This window comes from Monodelphis domestica, chromosome 5, assembly GCF_027887165.1.
Source record: "Monodelphis domestica isolate mMonDom1 chromosome 5, mMonDom1.pri, whole genome shotgun sequence".
NCBI classification, from domain to species: domain Eukaryota; kingdom Metazoa; phylum Chordata; class Mammalia; order Didelphimorphia; family Didelphidae; genus Monodelphis; species Monodelphis domestica.
Window position 1 is genome coordinate 227718457 of NC_077231.1, and position 18548 is coordinate 227737004.

The 18548-nt window shown below is 40.3% G+C and overlaps 1 protein-coding gene across 2 annotated transcripts; it reads left to right on the top strand.

Moving 5' to 3' along the window:
- Nucleotides 1–627: 627 nt before the first annotated feature.
- Nucleotides 628–13590, top strand: LOC103101397 (transmembrane protein 176A-like). Of its 2 annotated transcripts, none has more exons than XM_007504609.2 (7): nucleotides 628–779; nucleotides 2219–2440; nucleotides 10548–10658; nucleotides 11339–11395; nucleotides 11689–11886; nucleotides 12806–12937; nucleotides 13340–13590. In XM_007504609.2, exons 2-7 carry the CDS (start codon nucleotides 2228–2230, stop codon nucleotides 13394–13396), a joined length of 768 nt encoding a protein of 255 aa, XP_007504671.1. In that variant the 5' UTR covers nucleotides 628–779; nucleotides 2219–2227; the 3' UTR covers nucleotides 13397–13590. The 2 variants fall into 2 exon arrangements, with proteins under 2 accessions (XP_007504671.1, XP_007504672.1); XM_007504610.2 differs by lacking the exon at nucleotides 628–779 and adding an exon at nucleotides 924–1095.
- Nucleotides 13591–18548: the final 4958 nt, after the last annotated feature.

The following is an 18548-nucleotide window of genomic DNA, read 5'->3' on the forward strand; positions in this document are numbered from 1 at the left end:
CCCTCTGAAAGTCACAAGCCAGGGACATCATCAGAAGTGAAAAAGAAATAATACATATAATTTCTAAGGGTCACATCAGTTGAACAAGTAGCCAAATGTGGAGTGATGCCACCATCCTAGTCTCTTTTTCCTTTCCTGCTAAATCTTCTCGATGAAACTTCATTCCTTCTTCCTTGCAATGGTCCAACTTCCACCCATGCCACCCCCCTCCCCAACCCCACCCGGGGGCTAGTTTTATTCGGTTGTTTTTCAGTTGTTTCAGCCATGTCCAATTCTTCATGACCCCACTTGAAGTTTTCTTGGCAGAGATCCTGTAGTAGTTTGCAAGCCTGGAAAAAGCCTGGGTGATTTCAGTTCCCATCATCTCTCTTCCCCCTTCCTGTAACATCTCTCCCAGGTTCCCAATAAGTAATGTATAAACAGAACTCAGCTGTGCAGCTTCAGAATTCAAAACAAGAAAAAGAGCTAACTTGGCTTGGCCATGGCCGGATTCACAAAGGCTGGAAATCCCCTCCAGCCTCTTTCCTAATACACAATAATAAACTTTCACCCCGGCCTGGCCTAGCCCTGCCCTATCTTCCATTTCCCAGAATTACTGCACCACAATACCTCCCCTCCCACCCCAGAATGTCTAGCTCCTCCCATATACAGCTCTTCTGTCCCTTCCCCCACTTCCGCATTTTCATCCAGGCTGTGCCTCAGTCAGATTTTATTTTCCCTACTCCTCTGACCCTCAGCTCTATTCCCCTTTTCTGGTCAAGGAGGCTGGACCAAGCAAGGTAAGAGGAATCCCACTCCTCAAAATATGGCTCTCTTTCACTTTTCCCCTAGGCTGAAGACTACCCCCCCATCCCCAAGACCTAGGCAGCTCTTCAACCTCTCGTCCTATTTACCCAGAAATCCAATCCCCTCTGTGCTATTAACCCTCTGGAGTATTTGCTTGGCAGGGAAGGTGCTTCTAGCCAGTCTATTCTAGGAGGAAGAGGACAGCAAAGTAGGTAGAAGGGACAGGTTCTTCCTCAGATCCCGTACCGAAGTCTCCCTTTCCTGTCCCCTCCTTTAAACCAATGATCTGGAAATTTAAAGGACATTTCAGTGAGTAAACAAAAGGCTGGAAAAACCTCCCTTTCCTCAAATCCTCCCTTCTAGCCATTTGGGGAAAGCAAGAGAAGAGATGGACCTGTTTGTTTGGCTTTATCCCTCAGCTTTGGGGTGTAGAATGGCAGCCCCAAGCCGGGATAAGGAAAAGGGGTGGCGGTGGGCATTGGTCTAGTCCAAGATACCCCAAGACTGGGAAGAGAGAAGGGGGAGAAACACTGGGAGAGAGGTGGGGGGAGAAGGGAGCAGCACTTGGTGAGCAGAGAGGTATTCCAGCTGCTTCACCAGCAGAGTGCAGGGGCTTGGGAGAAGCGAGAGTTGAGCCAGTTGCTGTACCATCTTGGACCTCGGTCTACTTGTCTATAAAATGTGTTTCACAATCCTTACCCTGCCCTTCCAGAGGAGCGAAGGAGATAACGGATCTGAAAATGTTTTGAAAACCAAGCCCTCTACATGTGAGAGGATTATTAGCCTTATTGTTATTATTATGGACTTGGATTGAGGAAGGTCATTTTCCTGACTTCCACAGAAAACCAATTTCTTCTTCGATAGTCGGCTCCCCACCATCCAAACTTCCTCCCTTCTTCTCCAAGTCTGACCTCTTGTGTTAGATCTCCGTCCTCTCTGTGGCTGGGGTATACAGGTGATTAGAGAAGTTAATGGAGTCTAAGGGATGGTTCTGCCCATCTAAATTGGCCTTCAAGGGAAAAACAAATCCAGAGGACAAGCCAAGGATGCTATAATGTTGGGAAGTAAGCTCATAGCCTTACAAAAGGAGTCAGGTTGAGAGAAGCTTCATCATGAAGCCTCCATCTTTCCAAGGCAGAAGGATGGTCCTTCATTTGACTCCAACCCACTTTGCCAGCCTTATCTAACTCTATTCTTTGTCCACACTACCTTTTTTTTTAACCCTCACCTTCCATCTTGGAATCAATATTATGTATTGGTTCCAAGGCAGAAGAGCAGAAAGGACTAGGCAATGGGGCTAAGGGATTTGCCCATGGTCACACAGCTGGGACATATCAGAGGTCAGATTTGAACTCAGGATCTCCTGGCTCTCTGTCCCTTGAACCACCCATCTGTCTTTGTGCTCTGACATTTTAATCTCATTTCCTCCTAGGTCTGAAAGATGATTCCCAAGGAGTTGAAGGTGAATGGAGTTAAGATAGAGGGGTTGGAGGTAGGCAGTGCCTCCCAGGCAGCTGAAATCAATATCCACATTCACCAGGAGTCTGCTCTGCCCCATGTCTTCAAGGCTGGGAAGTCTCTGTTACAATTTTTTGCTGAATCCCCTGGCATTCTGGGGTCAAGCACAACAAGTCGGCTTCAGTTGGCAACCTGGGTAAGTGAAACAGCACCCAAACTGGGGGCAAAATTCAATATAAACGAGAGGACTAGAATGGATACTGAGTATCGGTTCCAAGGTGCCAATGGGCTCTCTGGACAATCAGGGTTAAATGACTTGCCCATGGTCATACAGGTAAGGAAGTGTCTTAAGCTAGATTTGAACTCATATCTCCAAGCCTGAGCCACCTAGGTGCCCCCCAAAAGATGTACTTTTAAGGAGATTCAATGGGGATAAGTTTATTCTCTCACAAGCTACATTTCTGCTCTGCTGTCTTTTTCATACATGGCAACAAGGTGGGGAAACACTTTTTCCTACTACAGAGGAACATTAAATCACAGAAAACAATCCACCAAGGCCCCAAGAACGTTTTTTTTAAAGTTAGTTTAGGTCTTGTTTATTAGTTTCAGAGGAGAAAACTCATCTTACTATATAGGAGAATGTAGAAGTCGAATGGACAGAATCTCATGGGTTTGGGTGCTCCTTCCTTCAGTGTCAAATGCCACCTATTCCTGGACAACTCTGATTCATGGTTTTCCATGCATTTCCTAAAGGGAGGCCACTCAAAGTATCCTTCCTTCCTCTCGATATTGCACAGATACTAAGCTATCCACCAGCTATCCCTCTGTCTCTTACATGTTTGTATTCTTCAGTGACCGCCTCTCCCTCACTGCACCATCATGATTCCTTGTTTGTAAAGTGCGGGGTGGGCAGCAAGGTGGCATGGTGGGTAGACCTCTGGTCCTGGAGTCAGGAAGACCTGAGTTCTAATCCATCCTCAGACACATACTAGCTGTGTGACCCTGGGCAAGTCATTTAACCCTGATTACCTCAGTTTCTTTCTCTGTAAAATGAACTGGAGAAGGAAATAGTAAAGTACTCCATTGTCTTTGAAAAAAAAAAACCAATAAATGGGGTTGTGAAATATCAGATACAACTGAAGAACAACAAAATTTGGACCAGGCAACCCATGGTTCCTACACATCCCTCTCCACAGAGATCACAGAGTGATACTCATTTTCTTTCTTTTTTTTTTAAGCCTTTACTTTCTGTCTTAGAATACTAAGTACCAGTTCTAAGGCAGAAGAGCTATAAGGGCTAGGCAATTGGGTTAAGTGATTTGCCCAAAGTCACACAGCAAGGAAGTATCTGAGGCCAGATCTGAACCCAGGTCCTCTTGATTCCAGATCTGGCACTCTAGTCACTTGCACCAAGACTCATTTTCAGTTCTTTGAAGATTCCAGAACTCAAATGCTAAGGATTACAAATTAAGAGCTTTGAAGGGGGAAAGAGGAAAACATTGAGCATTTATTGTATCTACATGACAACCTCAGGAGGTAGGTGCTCTTCACCATTTTACAGCTGAGGAAACTGAGGTAGATTAAAATTAAGTGACTTGCCCAGTACCACATAGCTAGCAAGCATCCAGACAAAATTTGAACCCAGGTCTTCAAGACTCCAAATCCAGTATTCTATCCACTGAGCTATGTAGCTGACTTACGGACCACAGACTCTACAACTCATTACAGTAGGAAAATATCTCTAGAATGTTGATGTTTAAAAGATGGGTAGTGGGTTCAGGAAGAAATCTGGGGTCATTAAAAGAACTTTATGGTCGCTCAAAGATAATTCAAAATAAAAAACAATGGGTTTTTTTTACTACAGATATTTTAAAATATGCTTTAATTATGTGTTTTTCTTTTTTTTTTTTAACCCTTTCCTTCTGTCTTACAACTGATTCATTCTTAGGCACAAGAGCTATAAGAGCTAAGCAATGGGGGTTAAGTGACTTGCCCAGGCTTACATAGTTAGGAAGTATCTGAGATCACATTTGAACCCAGGACCTCCCATCTCTAGGTCTGGCTCTGAATCCTCTGAGCCACCTAGTTGCCCCACTTGTATTATATGTTAAAAGGCATAGATGGAAAGAGAAAGAAAGTAAATGGGATAAGATTAAACAACTCACTTAGGAAAATGAGCCAGTCAGAAAGCAAGAGTGGGGAAAAAAGGGAACAGTTTTTATTCCTTTCATGAAACTCTTTTCAGATGCCCTAATGACAAATGCAAGTGGTTGGGTGCAAGAATAGACTTTTTATAGGAACCTAAGGTGAGATTTCCCCCTTTCTTCCTCTGTCCAGCTCCGGTAGGGAGAAGCTGTGGTATACAATCTTGAATACATGAACTAGGTTCAAAGAACAGTGAAAAAATCTAAATATGCAAAAGAAAAGTTTTATCTAACATCCTAAGAGATAAAGAAGTAACTGAACTGTCAACTGCCCTTGAATAGGAGCTTTTTGTTCCTTTCCCAGGTTTGTCCCGGAATCCTCTAGATAAAACAGTCAACAAAAGGTAACAAACTACCCCTCCACATCCCCCTTTCAACTGGGGTGCCAACTAGGCACCTCTGCCTTGAGGATATGTGGTGGGGGAAGCCAAATATTTTACTTTGAGAATCACTTAGTCAAAAGAAAAGAGTGAGAAATAAAGCAGTGGTAGCCTGGGAAAGAGAGGAGAGGAGAAGGGGACTAAATAGAGGAATCATTGCCTTTGAAAATTCTAATTAACTAGCTGACCAATAATCCTATTTCTTTAACTAGCGATCTAGTTCTAATGTTTTCAAAGACTCTACTCAATGTGAGATAGCCTCAGCAAGAAAAGAGAAAGATTTATTCTTTAACCTACCCCAATCTTATTACCTTTGAAATCAGATGACCAGAAATAAAGCCAGAATTAATCAATCAACAGGCATTCATAGGATGCAGAACCAAGATGGTAGAGTGATAGGAAGCAGTACTGCCAAGTTCCTCTCCACAAGACTCTCCAAACAGAGAATGCACTAGGAAAAAAAAATAGAAAATGCACCAGACTGAATCCTGATGGGAAAAATCCAGAAAAAGTCATAGCAAGTCATTTGTCCAGTGCAGCTCAGCCTAGGAAGCCAAACAGCGAGATCTGTAGATGTTGGAGATGAGATCAAGCCAGGAGAACTTCACATGCAGAACACACCAATGGCCAGGGAGAGGCTAGACACCAAGGCAAGAGCAGGACCCAGGGAAGGTACCCCCAAAACCATACCATGGCACTATTGGAGGGACATATGTGAACTAACAGTTTATTGTTACTCACTACCCAGTTCCACAACATAGATGACAAAAAAGGAAGAGGTTCAAAAGCCAGAACCAGCAACAACAGTGTGGCTCAGACCTCTTGCACAGAGCAAGGTCTCATCTCTAGCCTTTAGATCAACTTCTAGAGTAATAACCAGGGTAGAGATCCCAGACCAAAGGAGAGCCTACAATTCTGTCAGTCTAAAGGAGCTGAGTCCAACAGTAGTCTACTTGTGCTCAGATCCAAACCTAGGTTAACAATTTGCAGAGCTAATTGGAGCAGCAATCAGACTTTCCCTTCAATAAAGCCACTTTGAGAGCCATGATAGCTTGTAGATATCCATCCATCATTGGGAACCTGGAAAATATAACATTCAATATCCCAAGAAATCAGCAATAGGACCAACTCAAACTTTCAATCCAAAAGTGTCCTAGAGCCCAGACCTAACCTCAAGTCCAAAGTCACCTCAAGTCCAAAGTCAGGAAGTAGGCTGGAAGAATGAGCAAACAAAAGAAAATGTCACTGTAAAGAGCAATTCTGTTGGCAAGGAGGCTCAAGACAAATCTAGAAGAGAATAATTGCAAAAGACTATAAGCAGGGCCTTAGACAAAAACACAACTTGAACCAAATGTCAACTAGAAATTCTTTCAATAAATGAAGGAAGCATTTTTTAAAAAGTAGTTTAAGATAATTTTTGTAAGTAAAATAAGAACATTTTAAGAAAAATTAGAAAATAAGAGCTATGGGAGAGAGAATTGGGAAAAGGTATTAACAGCTCAACACAAAAGGCATAAAAACTTGCTCAAGCAACAAATTTCCCAAAAACCTGAATAGGCCAAATAGAAGCCAATGATTCCAATAGAGAGAAAGAACTATTAAAACAAAATCCAAAGACTGAATATAATAGAAGAAAATTAAATTTATTTCATAGCAAAAATAACTGAGCTGGAAAACAGGTTGAAGAGGGAAAAAAAAGAATCATTAGACTGTCTAAATACCATGACCAAAAACAGACCCTGAACATCCTATTTACAGAAATCTTAAAAGAAAACTGACAAGTACTCTTAGAACCAGAGAGCAAAGTGGAAATAGAAATAATCTCCCCAATTGCATCCTGAAACTCCAAACTGAAAACTCCCAGGAGCATCACAGGCAAAATCTAGAGTCTCCAGATCAAATAAAAGATACTGCAAATATCCAAAAGAAAAAAATCAACTACCTAGGAGTCAGTCAAGATCATGCATGATTTAACAGCCACCACTGTAAAGAAACAGAAGTAGCTAGATGGCTCACTGAATAAAGCACCAGACCTGTAATCAAGAAGACTCGTCTTCCTGCATTCAAATCTAGTCTCAGACATTTACTAGCCATGTGACCCTGGGCAAGCCAGGTAACTGTTTGCCTCGGTTTCCTCAACTATAAAATGAGATGGAGAAGGAAATGGCATATCACTCCAGTACCTTTCCCAAGAAAACCCCAAATGAAGTCACAAAGAGTTAGATACAACTAAATGACATAAAGAAGCAAAGAACGTAGAAAATGAAATTCCAGAAGTATATAGTATATATGCTATACTATATACTGAGTATATAGTCAAGAATAACTTACTCAGCAAAACTTATTATAATGCTAAAGGAGGAAGAAATAAAGCTTTAAAGGAAATAGAACACTTCCAAGCATTCTTGTTGAAAACACTAGCGATGTGTGTAAACTTTGAAGTCCAAATACAGGCATGAAGAGAAACACAAAATGGTAACTATAAATAGACAATGATAAAGGACTTAAACAAGGGTAAAGTACTTAAATTCACATGTGTCCCCTCTGAACCCTAATGTCATCAGGGCTAAGAGGGGGATTCCAATTAAACAAGTCCTGGGAGTAGTTCTGTTGTGTTCTGATGATTTTAAGGAAAAAAATAGAAAGAGAAGGGAAGAAAAATACTGTTTGTGAATGATATTTCATATAATCAGTGTGCACAAGCACACATCTATAAAAACAAGGAGGAAGAGATAAGGGAAGCAACTGACACTTGAAACTCACTCTCATCTGAACTACTCAAAAGAAGGAATATTACATGCACATATATATCCTCACACAGAGTCAGGTATTCAAATACATTTCCCTAAACTGGGAAATAGGAGAGAAAGAGAAGAGAGAAAGGGGAATTAAAGTGATTAGAGGAGGGTAGATTAAGGGAGGGATTCTCCCTAAACCAAACAAACTAAAAATGAACAAAATATTTATAGCTCTTTTTGAGAAGGTAAGGAATGAAAACCCAAAGGAATACCCCTATCTGGGGAATTGATGAATAAGTTATGGTATATAAATATTTGTTGTTTTTTTTTTAAGCTCTTATCTTCTGTCCTAGAATTGATAAGAAGTATCAGTTCCAAGGCAGATGAGTGGTGAGGGGTAGGTGATTGGGTCACAAAGTTAGGAAGTGTTTGAGGTCAAATTTGAACCCAAATCCTCCCAACTCCAGGCTTGACATTATTCATTGTACTACCTTGCTGTCCCCAGTTTTTCTTGGCAAAGATCCTGAAGTGGTTTGCCATTTCTTTCTCCAGCGAATTAAGGCAAAATGATATTAAGTGACGTCGTGCCCAGTCACACAGCTAATGTGTGTCAGAGACCAGATTTGAACTCAGGTAAGTGCCTAAGCAAAACTGTTATTGCTCTTCTGCCTTGGAACCAATGCCTAATATTGATTCTAAGACAGAAGGTAAGGATTAAAACATATAATTAAAATATATTTTAAACTTCCTGAGCCTTGGTTTCCTCTTCTGTAAAGGGCAGATAATTTATGCTATATTTACTTTGTAAAAATCTCATAAGGTCATAAAATATTAGATACTCTCGGTTATCTAGACTTGGGGAAGAGTAGTTTAACCTTGATGCAAAAACTGGAGAATGTCACTATTGGATCATCCTACTAATTTCCAAGCTCCATTCAGGAAAACAATGGTTTTAAAGATTGTTTCTCCTCCTCTCTATCCCCAACACCTTAGTTGTATACTACACATAGAAGATGCTTAATATGTTTTTGTTTAATTAAAGTAAGGTTAACTCAATTAAATGCTATCTACCTTTTCCAGGTTTCATTCTGTATCCAACTATAGTCACAAAGGGAAATTCCAAATTAGATTATTACCAGTATACCTCACAAGGAATCAACTTTGTCCAGAGTCCACACATGCTCAATTCACTCCCTAGTGACTAGAGGTCAGTAGGTTCCCCATCCCCACTGCACCCTAGCCAACAGTTTTAAACAGGTTAAAATTAATTTGGCTTATAACTATGGTATAGTTTGAAGTCTGAATCAACAGACTGCTGAAGGTATATCTACTTTGTCTTGAGCAGCTAGGGAAGAATGGTACATTGTGAGTGGGGAGACAGAGACAGAGACAGCCTGAAATCTTTATAACCAGGTGTTTCAACCCACCAGCTGCCTTTCTGGATCACTTCAGAGTCACCATCTACCTATCCAAATGATGGGCACAAAGCAATTATTAGGGTCTATTTTAGCAGCCCTAGGGTTGACCTTCCTATGTGAATCTTATGTTGAGTGACCGTGTCTTCTCTCTACATAGTACTGGATCATTTTCCTTCATTATTATCCCAGATTCTAAGATATCAAGGAATGTGTTCTGATATTTTCTTATTAATCACTAAAATTCTAACATTTCTCTCATCAATTAATCAATTGACTCTGAGCCTTCACCTTGGTTTATTAAGTAAATTGAAAAAAAGTTTTTTTCTCTGAATTTTCTACTCATCTCTCCTTTTATTGATCAAGCCTGTAATTTCCTAGACTTAAATAAATATCAAAACTACTGGTTCTTGTATTGATTTAGAATCTTGAACCCTATGGACTACATTTCCCACAATCCCCTTTTCCTTTTCCTGTCATGCATTATTTGTTAATTTGGTATTCAGTTTCTAATTCCTCCATGCTGGTACTCTCTCCCGGAAGCTTCCAATCTGGCTGGACCCATGTGAAGGAAGGAAGTTGCTGGCTAGGTTTCTCTGGTTTTTTACATTTCTCTTTGCTCTAAGTTGATTTTAATAAAGAGAGTTAAAAATACTTGGAGTATAGATTATTAATTTTAATCTTTACACTCTACAATTCATTAATAACATAGCAAACAACAAAACAAAGACAAATAATTATTTGTAAAGTGTCAACTATGAGAAAATTCATAGCCAAAGTCCTCTAGCCCCCTAGAGGCTGGACCTATAACCTCACTACAATTGACATCTTAGTTCTAGAAAAGGTTTCACTTTTCAACCCTCTCAGGATGCTATTTAAAATCTTTTCTCAAGAATTCTTTTAAAGGAACAAGTAGGTGGCTCAGTAGATTGACAGCCAGGTCTAGAGAACAGAGGTCTTAAGTTCAAATCTGGCTTCAGACACTTACTGGCTGTGTGACCCTGGGCAAGTCACTTAACCCCCATTGCCTAGCCCTTACCATCCTTCTGCCTTGGAAGCAATACATAGTATTAATTCTAAGATGAAAGGTATAGATTTTTTTAAAGTATTCTATTCCTGTTTCTTCACAAGAGTTGTAAACAGTTCTCTTAAAGAACTAGAGAAAGAAGTTCTCTTAGTCCTTTCTCTTGGTTCTCTCACAGTTTTTCTCAAGCCCATAAGAGCTAAAAAGAAATTTTCTCCAAAATGGCAGTTAAACTCTTCATTTCCCCATAGACTCTCAAAGAATGAAAGTTAATCTCATAATCATCCAAGATTCTATTGCCTCTTAAAATAACAATATCTATAGTCTCTGTGAAATGAATTCGTGAAGCTGGAATTATACCATAAACAATTCTGCCTCTGCCTTACAAAGTTCTACTCGCCTTACACCATACACAACCACTGCCTCAGTACCTATACGACCCCAGCCCTTCTCTGAGACTGGAAAGTGGGAGCAAGAAATTGATCTTCTAAAATTTGAGGTATCTAAAGGAGGCTGATTGTTGGGATGTTTTTGTCTCACAGACTACACAGATAATATTGGGAGTCATAAGTGGGGCCCTAGGTGTCTTCATCATCATGGGACCCTACACTGACATGTTTTTTTCCGGAGCTTCTTTCTGGACTGGAGCTGTGGTGAGTACAATAAAGAGGGAGGGCGAAGGGAGGCAAATGTATCTCAGCGAGAAAAGGCATAAGCATCATTATTAACACTTTTTAGCATCTATACGGTCCCCGGCTTTGTTCTGGATATTGTAAAAGATTCAAACAAATAAAATATACAGTTCCTATCCTCAGGGAACTTACTAAATAATTGGAGAAATAAGATATATGCTAGATAATAAGTTCCAATAAAGAAACAATGACGTTCATCTTTGTTTCTTGCACATTGTGAATAAATAAATGAATAAATAAAAAGGCAAACAACAAGTCAAATAATTAAATAGATAGCATAGACCTTCAGTACTATAAGCAAGAGAGATGATTGTGGATTAGGGGTGGTCAGGGAAGACTTCATGGACTTAGCTTCAAGAAAAAAATCATATTGACACCAAATTTCTTGATACTACCTCTACCTTGTGGATCCAGTCATTTCCACTCAGACCTCTTCCATCCTTATAAAATGGTCTTTTTCTTGGCATAGAATAGAAGCCAAGCCCCACATCCAACAGCCCTGATGTAGCAAGTTGTATACTTTAGGCAAAGGGAGTAGAGAGAGGAATGAAGGAATGGGGCAGTAGTAAAAGGGTTCATATGGTAGGAGAGGATAGAAAGGAAATTTGGGTTTTTTTTTTATACCACCTTATCCTCTGTAGGCTACCATAGCTGGAGTTGTTGCTTTCATTCGAGAGAAGAGGAGAAGTTCCTGGTGGGTAAGTGCAATGAAGGATATAACTAACAAGCTGTCAGTCCTCCCTAGGTCTATCTGTCCCATCCTTACCTTGGTACCCTTCTCCATCTTCCTAATCAAAGAGAACCTTCAAGCTGGAGCATGCCCTCTTCATAGACCATCCCCACAAACTTTGCATATGACTTGCAGAGCTCTTGATGAGTTGCAAAGATAAGAATTTTTTAAAAGTGCATCTTTTCCTCACAAAAATGATCTACAGAAGGACCCTGGGCAAATCCCTAACTAGGGATTCCTTCTACCTTCTCTCCTCTGTAGAGCTTCCTGAAAGTCCTGTTCCTTCTGGCTACTATTTCCACTTCCATTGCTGCCATTGTCATCGGGGCTCGTGATCTAGGTCGAAACCCATTCTATAACATAGATGATATTTGTAGAAATAATCAAGGCTACCCTACTGCAAGTCCTGATGACTTCTGGAACCAAGAGGACTGCTTTAACCATATGTTCATGTTACGGGTAAGCATGTTATTTTTAGGATGATGGAAAGAATGAAAAATGAGAATGGACAATTAAAAGTATAAGTGTAACAAGGGCTTTTGTCCCAGGATAAGCAGTTGCATAGGGATAGGGAATTTGCCCCCATGACAGATTTAAAGGCCATGGCCAAGCAATTTTATCCTTCCAAAAAGAAGACTGTGAAAAGGCCTGGATCACAAGAGAACCTAATGATGGAGTACAAGGGAGATATGGATGGAGTGCTGGTTCAAGGTGGTGGAAGTGGAGACCAGGTGGCAGCCTCCTGCTAGGAAAGTTTAATCTTTTCATTAGAGTTCTTGAGCAAGAACCCTAGCTCTGGCCCAGCCTAGGGGTCAGGAGAAAGGTCCCCTTCCAGCCCACAGAGCCCATCCCCTCAGGGTCAATATCAAAGGTACAACACCCATGTGAGATAATTAATGCAAACAAAAACCCTGTGAGATAGCTATTGCAAATATTTTTATCCTCATTTACTGATGAGGAAACTGAGGCTCAAAGAGGTACAGGACTTATACTGCAGCACATAACTGGTCATTATAAAGTCAGGATAATACATAACCATACTTATTCCTGAAAGCAAACTATGGGAAATAGGAAGGGAATTTTAGAGCTGGAAAGAAGCCTAACACCTATTGTGTCACAGGTAAGGAAACTCCAGTCCTAAGAAAAAAATCCTGTGATTTGCCTGAGATCATATAGCCACTTAATTATGGAGCTAAAACCAAAACTGAAGCCAATGAATCTCTGAATCCCGTGTTCTTCCTTCTATCTTACCACACTGTTGACAATGGTGACAAGGTAAAATAGACGGGTGCCATACTTGTAGCAGTGATGAGGCCAGGAGGACAGCTTAAGCATTATGCCAATGACAATTAGACTTGCCTCTGTATTCCACCACCAGAACCTGTTTGAGGGAATTCGGACCATGCTGTTCGCAGTCTGGATCATCCTGCTGATGGTAACACTGATCTCCATAGGGTTCCCCTTCATCCAGTCATGCTTCTGCCACAAGAGCAACTTACCACCTGAGCAGGTGAGCTCCCAGGGTGGGGGATGAAGGGGTGGGAGGAAGGTAGCAATACTCTACAATAAAGGGAGGATTCTGGGAAGAAGGAGAGAGCCCATCTAATGTCAGAGTCAAACAAAAGTATGTTCAGCAGATGGGTGGGCCTCCTCCTTTACCTAGGCCTGGGGATGCTCTAATAATTTATTTTGACCCTAGTGGAACACCATCCTAAAACATCAGAGGATGGGGTGAAGAAGAGCATTCCCCAATGCCGTCCTCAGTGTTTGGGTTCTCTCTGGGTGCAGTGGGCGGGACTTGTTTCAATCTAGGGAGCCTTTGGACCAGGCTTGCCTCTAGACAAAGAACCTTACCCTTAGACCCCCTTCTACATGGCGCTCACCTCTAACCTTGCTTCTGCTCTGCATTCAGGATAAAGATAAGAAGAAACTACTTGCTGGAGAGCCGACAGTGTCCTGTGAGGCTTGACGAGATCAGCCCGGCTCTCGGCTTCTGAAATGACCTTACATACACACACACCCTGATGTCACTGCTCAACCTTTAGTCCCGCACCCGAAGAGAATAAAGCTTATCCTGCCGCTTCTCACAACCCACAAGATCTGGGAATGCCCTGTTCATCCTCCCTACTTTGGGGAAAATCTGATAATAAAATTACAGCTGCAGCCCCGGCTCCTCCTTCCTTCTTCTCCAGCCCCTTTCTTCTTGTTACCCCAGAGGACTTCCCAAAGTCCGAAGAGGGGTGGAACTGGACCCAAATGAACAGACGGGTCCCACCCTCCCAAGTGCTGATGGACAAGAAAGGGCCAGAGCTGGGAATACTGTGTTGGAAGAGTACAGGGCTGGGGTGGAGGAGCTGTAGCTACAGCTAGGACCAAGGATAGAGATTGTTGAGGGAAGAACCTAGTGAGTTCTCTGGAGGGGTAGCAGAGAGTAATTAGTCAAGCAAAAGTATACCAGCAAGCAAAGGGGCTTCAAAACAAGCCTTGCTCTTCCCGGTCCCTTCCTCCAGGAGCCCCTCCCCCATACCACCACACCACTAAAACCTTTTGTCTGCCACCCACACAGCCATCTGGGATCTTAGCCAGAAAATATCTCTGTCCCTCTAAAAGAGAGCCAGACTCCTGGGACATCCCCCACCCTCGCTCCCCCAGCACAGTCATCTGCACAGAACACTTCAGAATGGATTAACTCTTACCATACCACTCAGTTCCACTTCCCAAGGCAATGACTTCCTTAGAATATGCAAAATGAGCCAGAGAGGCAGAAGTGGAAGAAGAGGGATGCTCCTTGGGGTAGAGAAAAAGAGCCCTGAATCTAGAGTTGAGATGATGTGTCCTAATCTTGGCTCTCTCCCTTATACACTATGTAACTGAGTAAGTCCCTCTCTAGGTCCAGTTACTCTCCTGTGAAGGAGAAGGATTGGACCAACTCTACTCTAAGGTATCTTTCTACTGAAAATCATATGATCTCCTTCTCCCAAGAACAAAGACTGCCCCATTACCTATAGTCAGTTGTTAGCACCACATAGGTATGGATCTGAGCACCTAGGTGGCACAGTGGACAGTGCCAGACTTGAGGTCAGGAAGACCCATTTTCCTGAGTTGAAATCTGACCTCAGACACTGTGACACTGGGCAAGTCATTTAACCCTGTTTGCCTCATTTTCCTTATTTGTAAAATGTTCTGGAGAAGGAAATGTTAAACCACTCCAGTATCTTTGTCCCAAGAGAACCCCAAATGGCATCAGGAAGATTCAAAACGAACTCAACAATGTCAACAAAAGGAGTAGACTTCACAAGGATTTGGATTCTATAAAGGAGAGCATGAGGAGATCTTCAATATAGGTTGCCCTGGAAGATGAGGGTTAGCCCTGGGCAAGGTTGTGAAAGTCAGCAATAGAGTCATTAACCTGGAAGAGATGAAAAAATTTGGGGTTTGCTTCAGAACTGCAGCTTCAGTAATCTAGGGCTGTTCTCAACAATTTCAACAAAATCCCCACATTCTGCACTTGCCTCTCATATTCCCAGGGTCCTATGTGGCCAGTAATGAGTTAACCTTTGCAACAAAAGAAGTTCAATTAAGATTAAAAAAAAACATAGTTTAAGCACTTACTATATATTCATCTATGGAATACAAAAATTAAAATGACATAACCTTTAACTTTGAGGGAGAAAATGCTATTGTTTGGGATTTACCATATACATTAAATGTGACATCATTTGCCTATGGATTACCATTACTTATGCTAATTAATACAATTTTCCCCCAGTTTGCTTACAGAGGCAACTTTTTTTACTTGGGAATGGGGTGGGGGGAATGGAATATGGATAGTGAAGGAAACACTAACTAAACATATTTCTCAATGCATTGAATTAAACTTTTATTAGTCAAAATGTGCAAACAATATAACAACAATCTCTTCTAAGGACAAACCATCAATATGATTCATACAAGTTCTGGGAAGATCCTATCATACTGAACTCTCAAAGTTCCCACTATTTCCAACTAAAGGCCATTTCTTCCTCCAAAGTAGTCATTTGGCAAGCTTCCATCAATCACCACTGCTCTCAAATGAACACTGGGTGCTCAATTCTCACATGGGAGAAGAAGAGAAATACAGGAGTCACATCTAGTTGTGACCTAAGAGAAGGTTAATGGTGAGGGCTTTCAGTGGATTTCTTGTAATTCGAGCTATGGGTGTTCTTAAGTGGTTTACCACACAATTTGATAGGTAGTTTATCATATAAACTATTGATAAAGTTGTTTATAATATTTTTCTGTTGGAGATCTGTCATATCAAAGGGTCAACATATGATATCAGTTGTTTAAGAACACACAGATGTTGATAACTATATTATACCACACAGGTGCTTATCTAATTTTTTAAAAACAAGTAGAAAAAAAGCTTAATGAAAACAACTCAATCACAAAATGCACGCTTAAAAAACAAAAATGGATTTAGTTATGCTAAGTAAACAAAAAATTCCTTCTACAGTATCTTAATAAGGTAATAACATTTATTCTCATGACAAACAGCATCAAAATTAAGTAAGAGAATGAATCCAAGATGATGGAGAAAAAGCAAAGGTTCATCTGAGCTCTCCCAAATTTCCCTCTAAACAACTTTGAGATAATGCCTCAAAATGAATTCTGGAGCAGCAGAACCCACAAAAAGGAGGAGTGAAGAATTTTCTTACCAAAGATAACTTAGAAGACTAGCAAGAAAAGTCTGTTGCAGGAGAGCAGAGCACAGTCCAAGCTAGGTCATACCAGGACAGTGTAAGAATTGGAATAATATTTCTACCCAGATATATATTTTATAAAGTTTATTAGGAAGGGTAGACAATCATTCCTAAGTAACCTGACCGCATGATCCCTAGCTAGCCAGCCAGTCTCTTTCCTCTTTCTCCTCTTACCTGCCTGCTCTGTTCCCAACTTCTTCCTTCTTTCTTTTCTTCTGGCTTCTCCCCCAATCCTCTCAATTCTCCCTTGATTCTCCCGCTCAGAAGCCCAAAACCTTGACTTTTACTGATGTACAGAATGTTGGTCAACAAAAAACCTGGCACAACTGTGGCATGTAAGGAATGTTTGATGGACAAATCAAGCTACTGAGGAGGGGGAGGGGAGGATCTTTCTTGACACACAGACCCCTCCTCAATAAGCCAGCAGCAAGCTTCCAGAGCTCTCAGGCCACAGATAGTAAGAGGGTGGTAAAACTGGTTAGAAGTAAATTACAAGGGTTCCTTTGATGGCACTAGGCACTAGGCACAACAGGAATCTTGTTTTGCCCTTACACAGACCTAGGTTCCAATCCCAGGACAAGAAGAAATACTAGCATTCAAGAATTTGTAGCCATATGGGATCAAGGATCATAGCCAGAGTTCCAGGGCCAAAAAGAGTGCTTGGGATTACTCACAGACCAGAGCACAGAAGAGAAGAACAGAAAACATATCTCTCCTTAGATCATACTACCTTTAAAAAACTGAAAAAGTACAGGCCCTCAGAACTAGCTCTCAAAACAGCTGCACAAAAAAACCCCTCCACTCCAGGCACAGAGTTCAACTTTAGCAGGTTTTTTTTTCAAGTTAAAAGTCAAGAAATAGACTAGGGAAATGAGCAAAGAAAAACAAAAAAGTAACCTAACCATAAAAACTTGCTATTGTGCCAAGGAAAATCAAAGCACAAACTCAGAAGAAGACAAGTAATAACTGCTATATACAAAGCCTAAAAGAAAAATGTGAATTAGAATAAGGCCTAAAAAAGAATTCCTGGAAGATCTCAAAAAGCACTTAAAAATCAAATAAGGGAGGTAAAGGGAAATTGGGAAAAGAAATGAAAGTGATGCAAGCAAATCATGAAAAAGGAGTCACAGCCTAGTAAAGGAGGCACATACACAAAAAAGTATTGAAGAAAACAGCACTTTAAAAACAGAATAGGCCAAATGGTAAAAGAGGAATAAAAATCCACTAGAGAAAAGAACTTTTTTAAAAAGAAGAATTGGCCAAAAGGGTACATTAAGAACAACAACAAAAAAAAAGTCAGGGGAATGAAAAGATAAAAGAAAATGTAAAATATCTTGTTGGAAAAACAAATGACCTAGAAATTAGATCAAGTAGAAATAATTAAAGAATGATTAAATTACCTAAAAGCCAAGATCAAAAAAAGAGTCTAGACATCATATTTCCAGAAATTACCAAGGAAAATCTATCCCAATATCCTAGACCCAGAGAGTAAAATAGAAATTGAAAGAATCCACTAATCACCTCCTAAAAGAGATTCCCAAATGAAAATTCCCAGGAATATTATAACCAAATTATGGAGACCCCAAGCTAAAGAGAAAATACTTCAAACAATCAAAAAGAAACCATTCAAACATAATGGAGCTACAGTTAGGATAATACAAGATTTAGTAGCTACCACATTAAAGGAGTAGATTACTTATAATATGATATTCTGGAAAGTAAAAACTGAGATAACAACCAAGAATAATCTATCCAGAAAAATGGAATATTATCCTTTAGAGGAAGAGATGGATATTAAATGGAATAAAGGCAGTTCAAACATTCCTAATAAAAAGATCAGAGCTGAATAGAGAATTTAACTTTTGAATACAAGACTCAAGAGAAACATAATAACGTAAACATGAAAGAGAAGTCATAAGGGACTGATTAAGGTTAAATTGTTTACCTTTCTTTATGGGAAGATGATGCATGTATCTTCTAAGACCTTCATCATTATTAGGCAAGTCAAAAAAGATTCTATATAAAGAATACAGGAAGGAGTTGATTATGTTTAAATAATGTGAGTTTTTTTAATGGATAGACAAGAAAGAGGAATGTTCTTGGGAAAAGGGGCAGAGAAAGAAAGAATGACAAAATTTATCACACATAAAAGAGGCTCACAAGGAAGAGCTCTTACAATGGAGAAGAAATAGGGGACAATACTTCAACCTCACTCCCATCAAAACACGTTGAAAGAGGGTTTTACACATGTATAATGTATTTAAATATAAAACATGTTTTATATATGTATAAATATATGCTATATATATTTATGCTTAATTGCTCATTGAAATCTATCTTATCCAGAAGGGAGGCTTATAAAAAATAGGGCAGATAAAA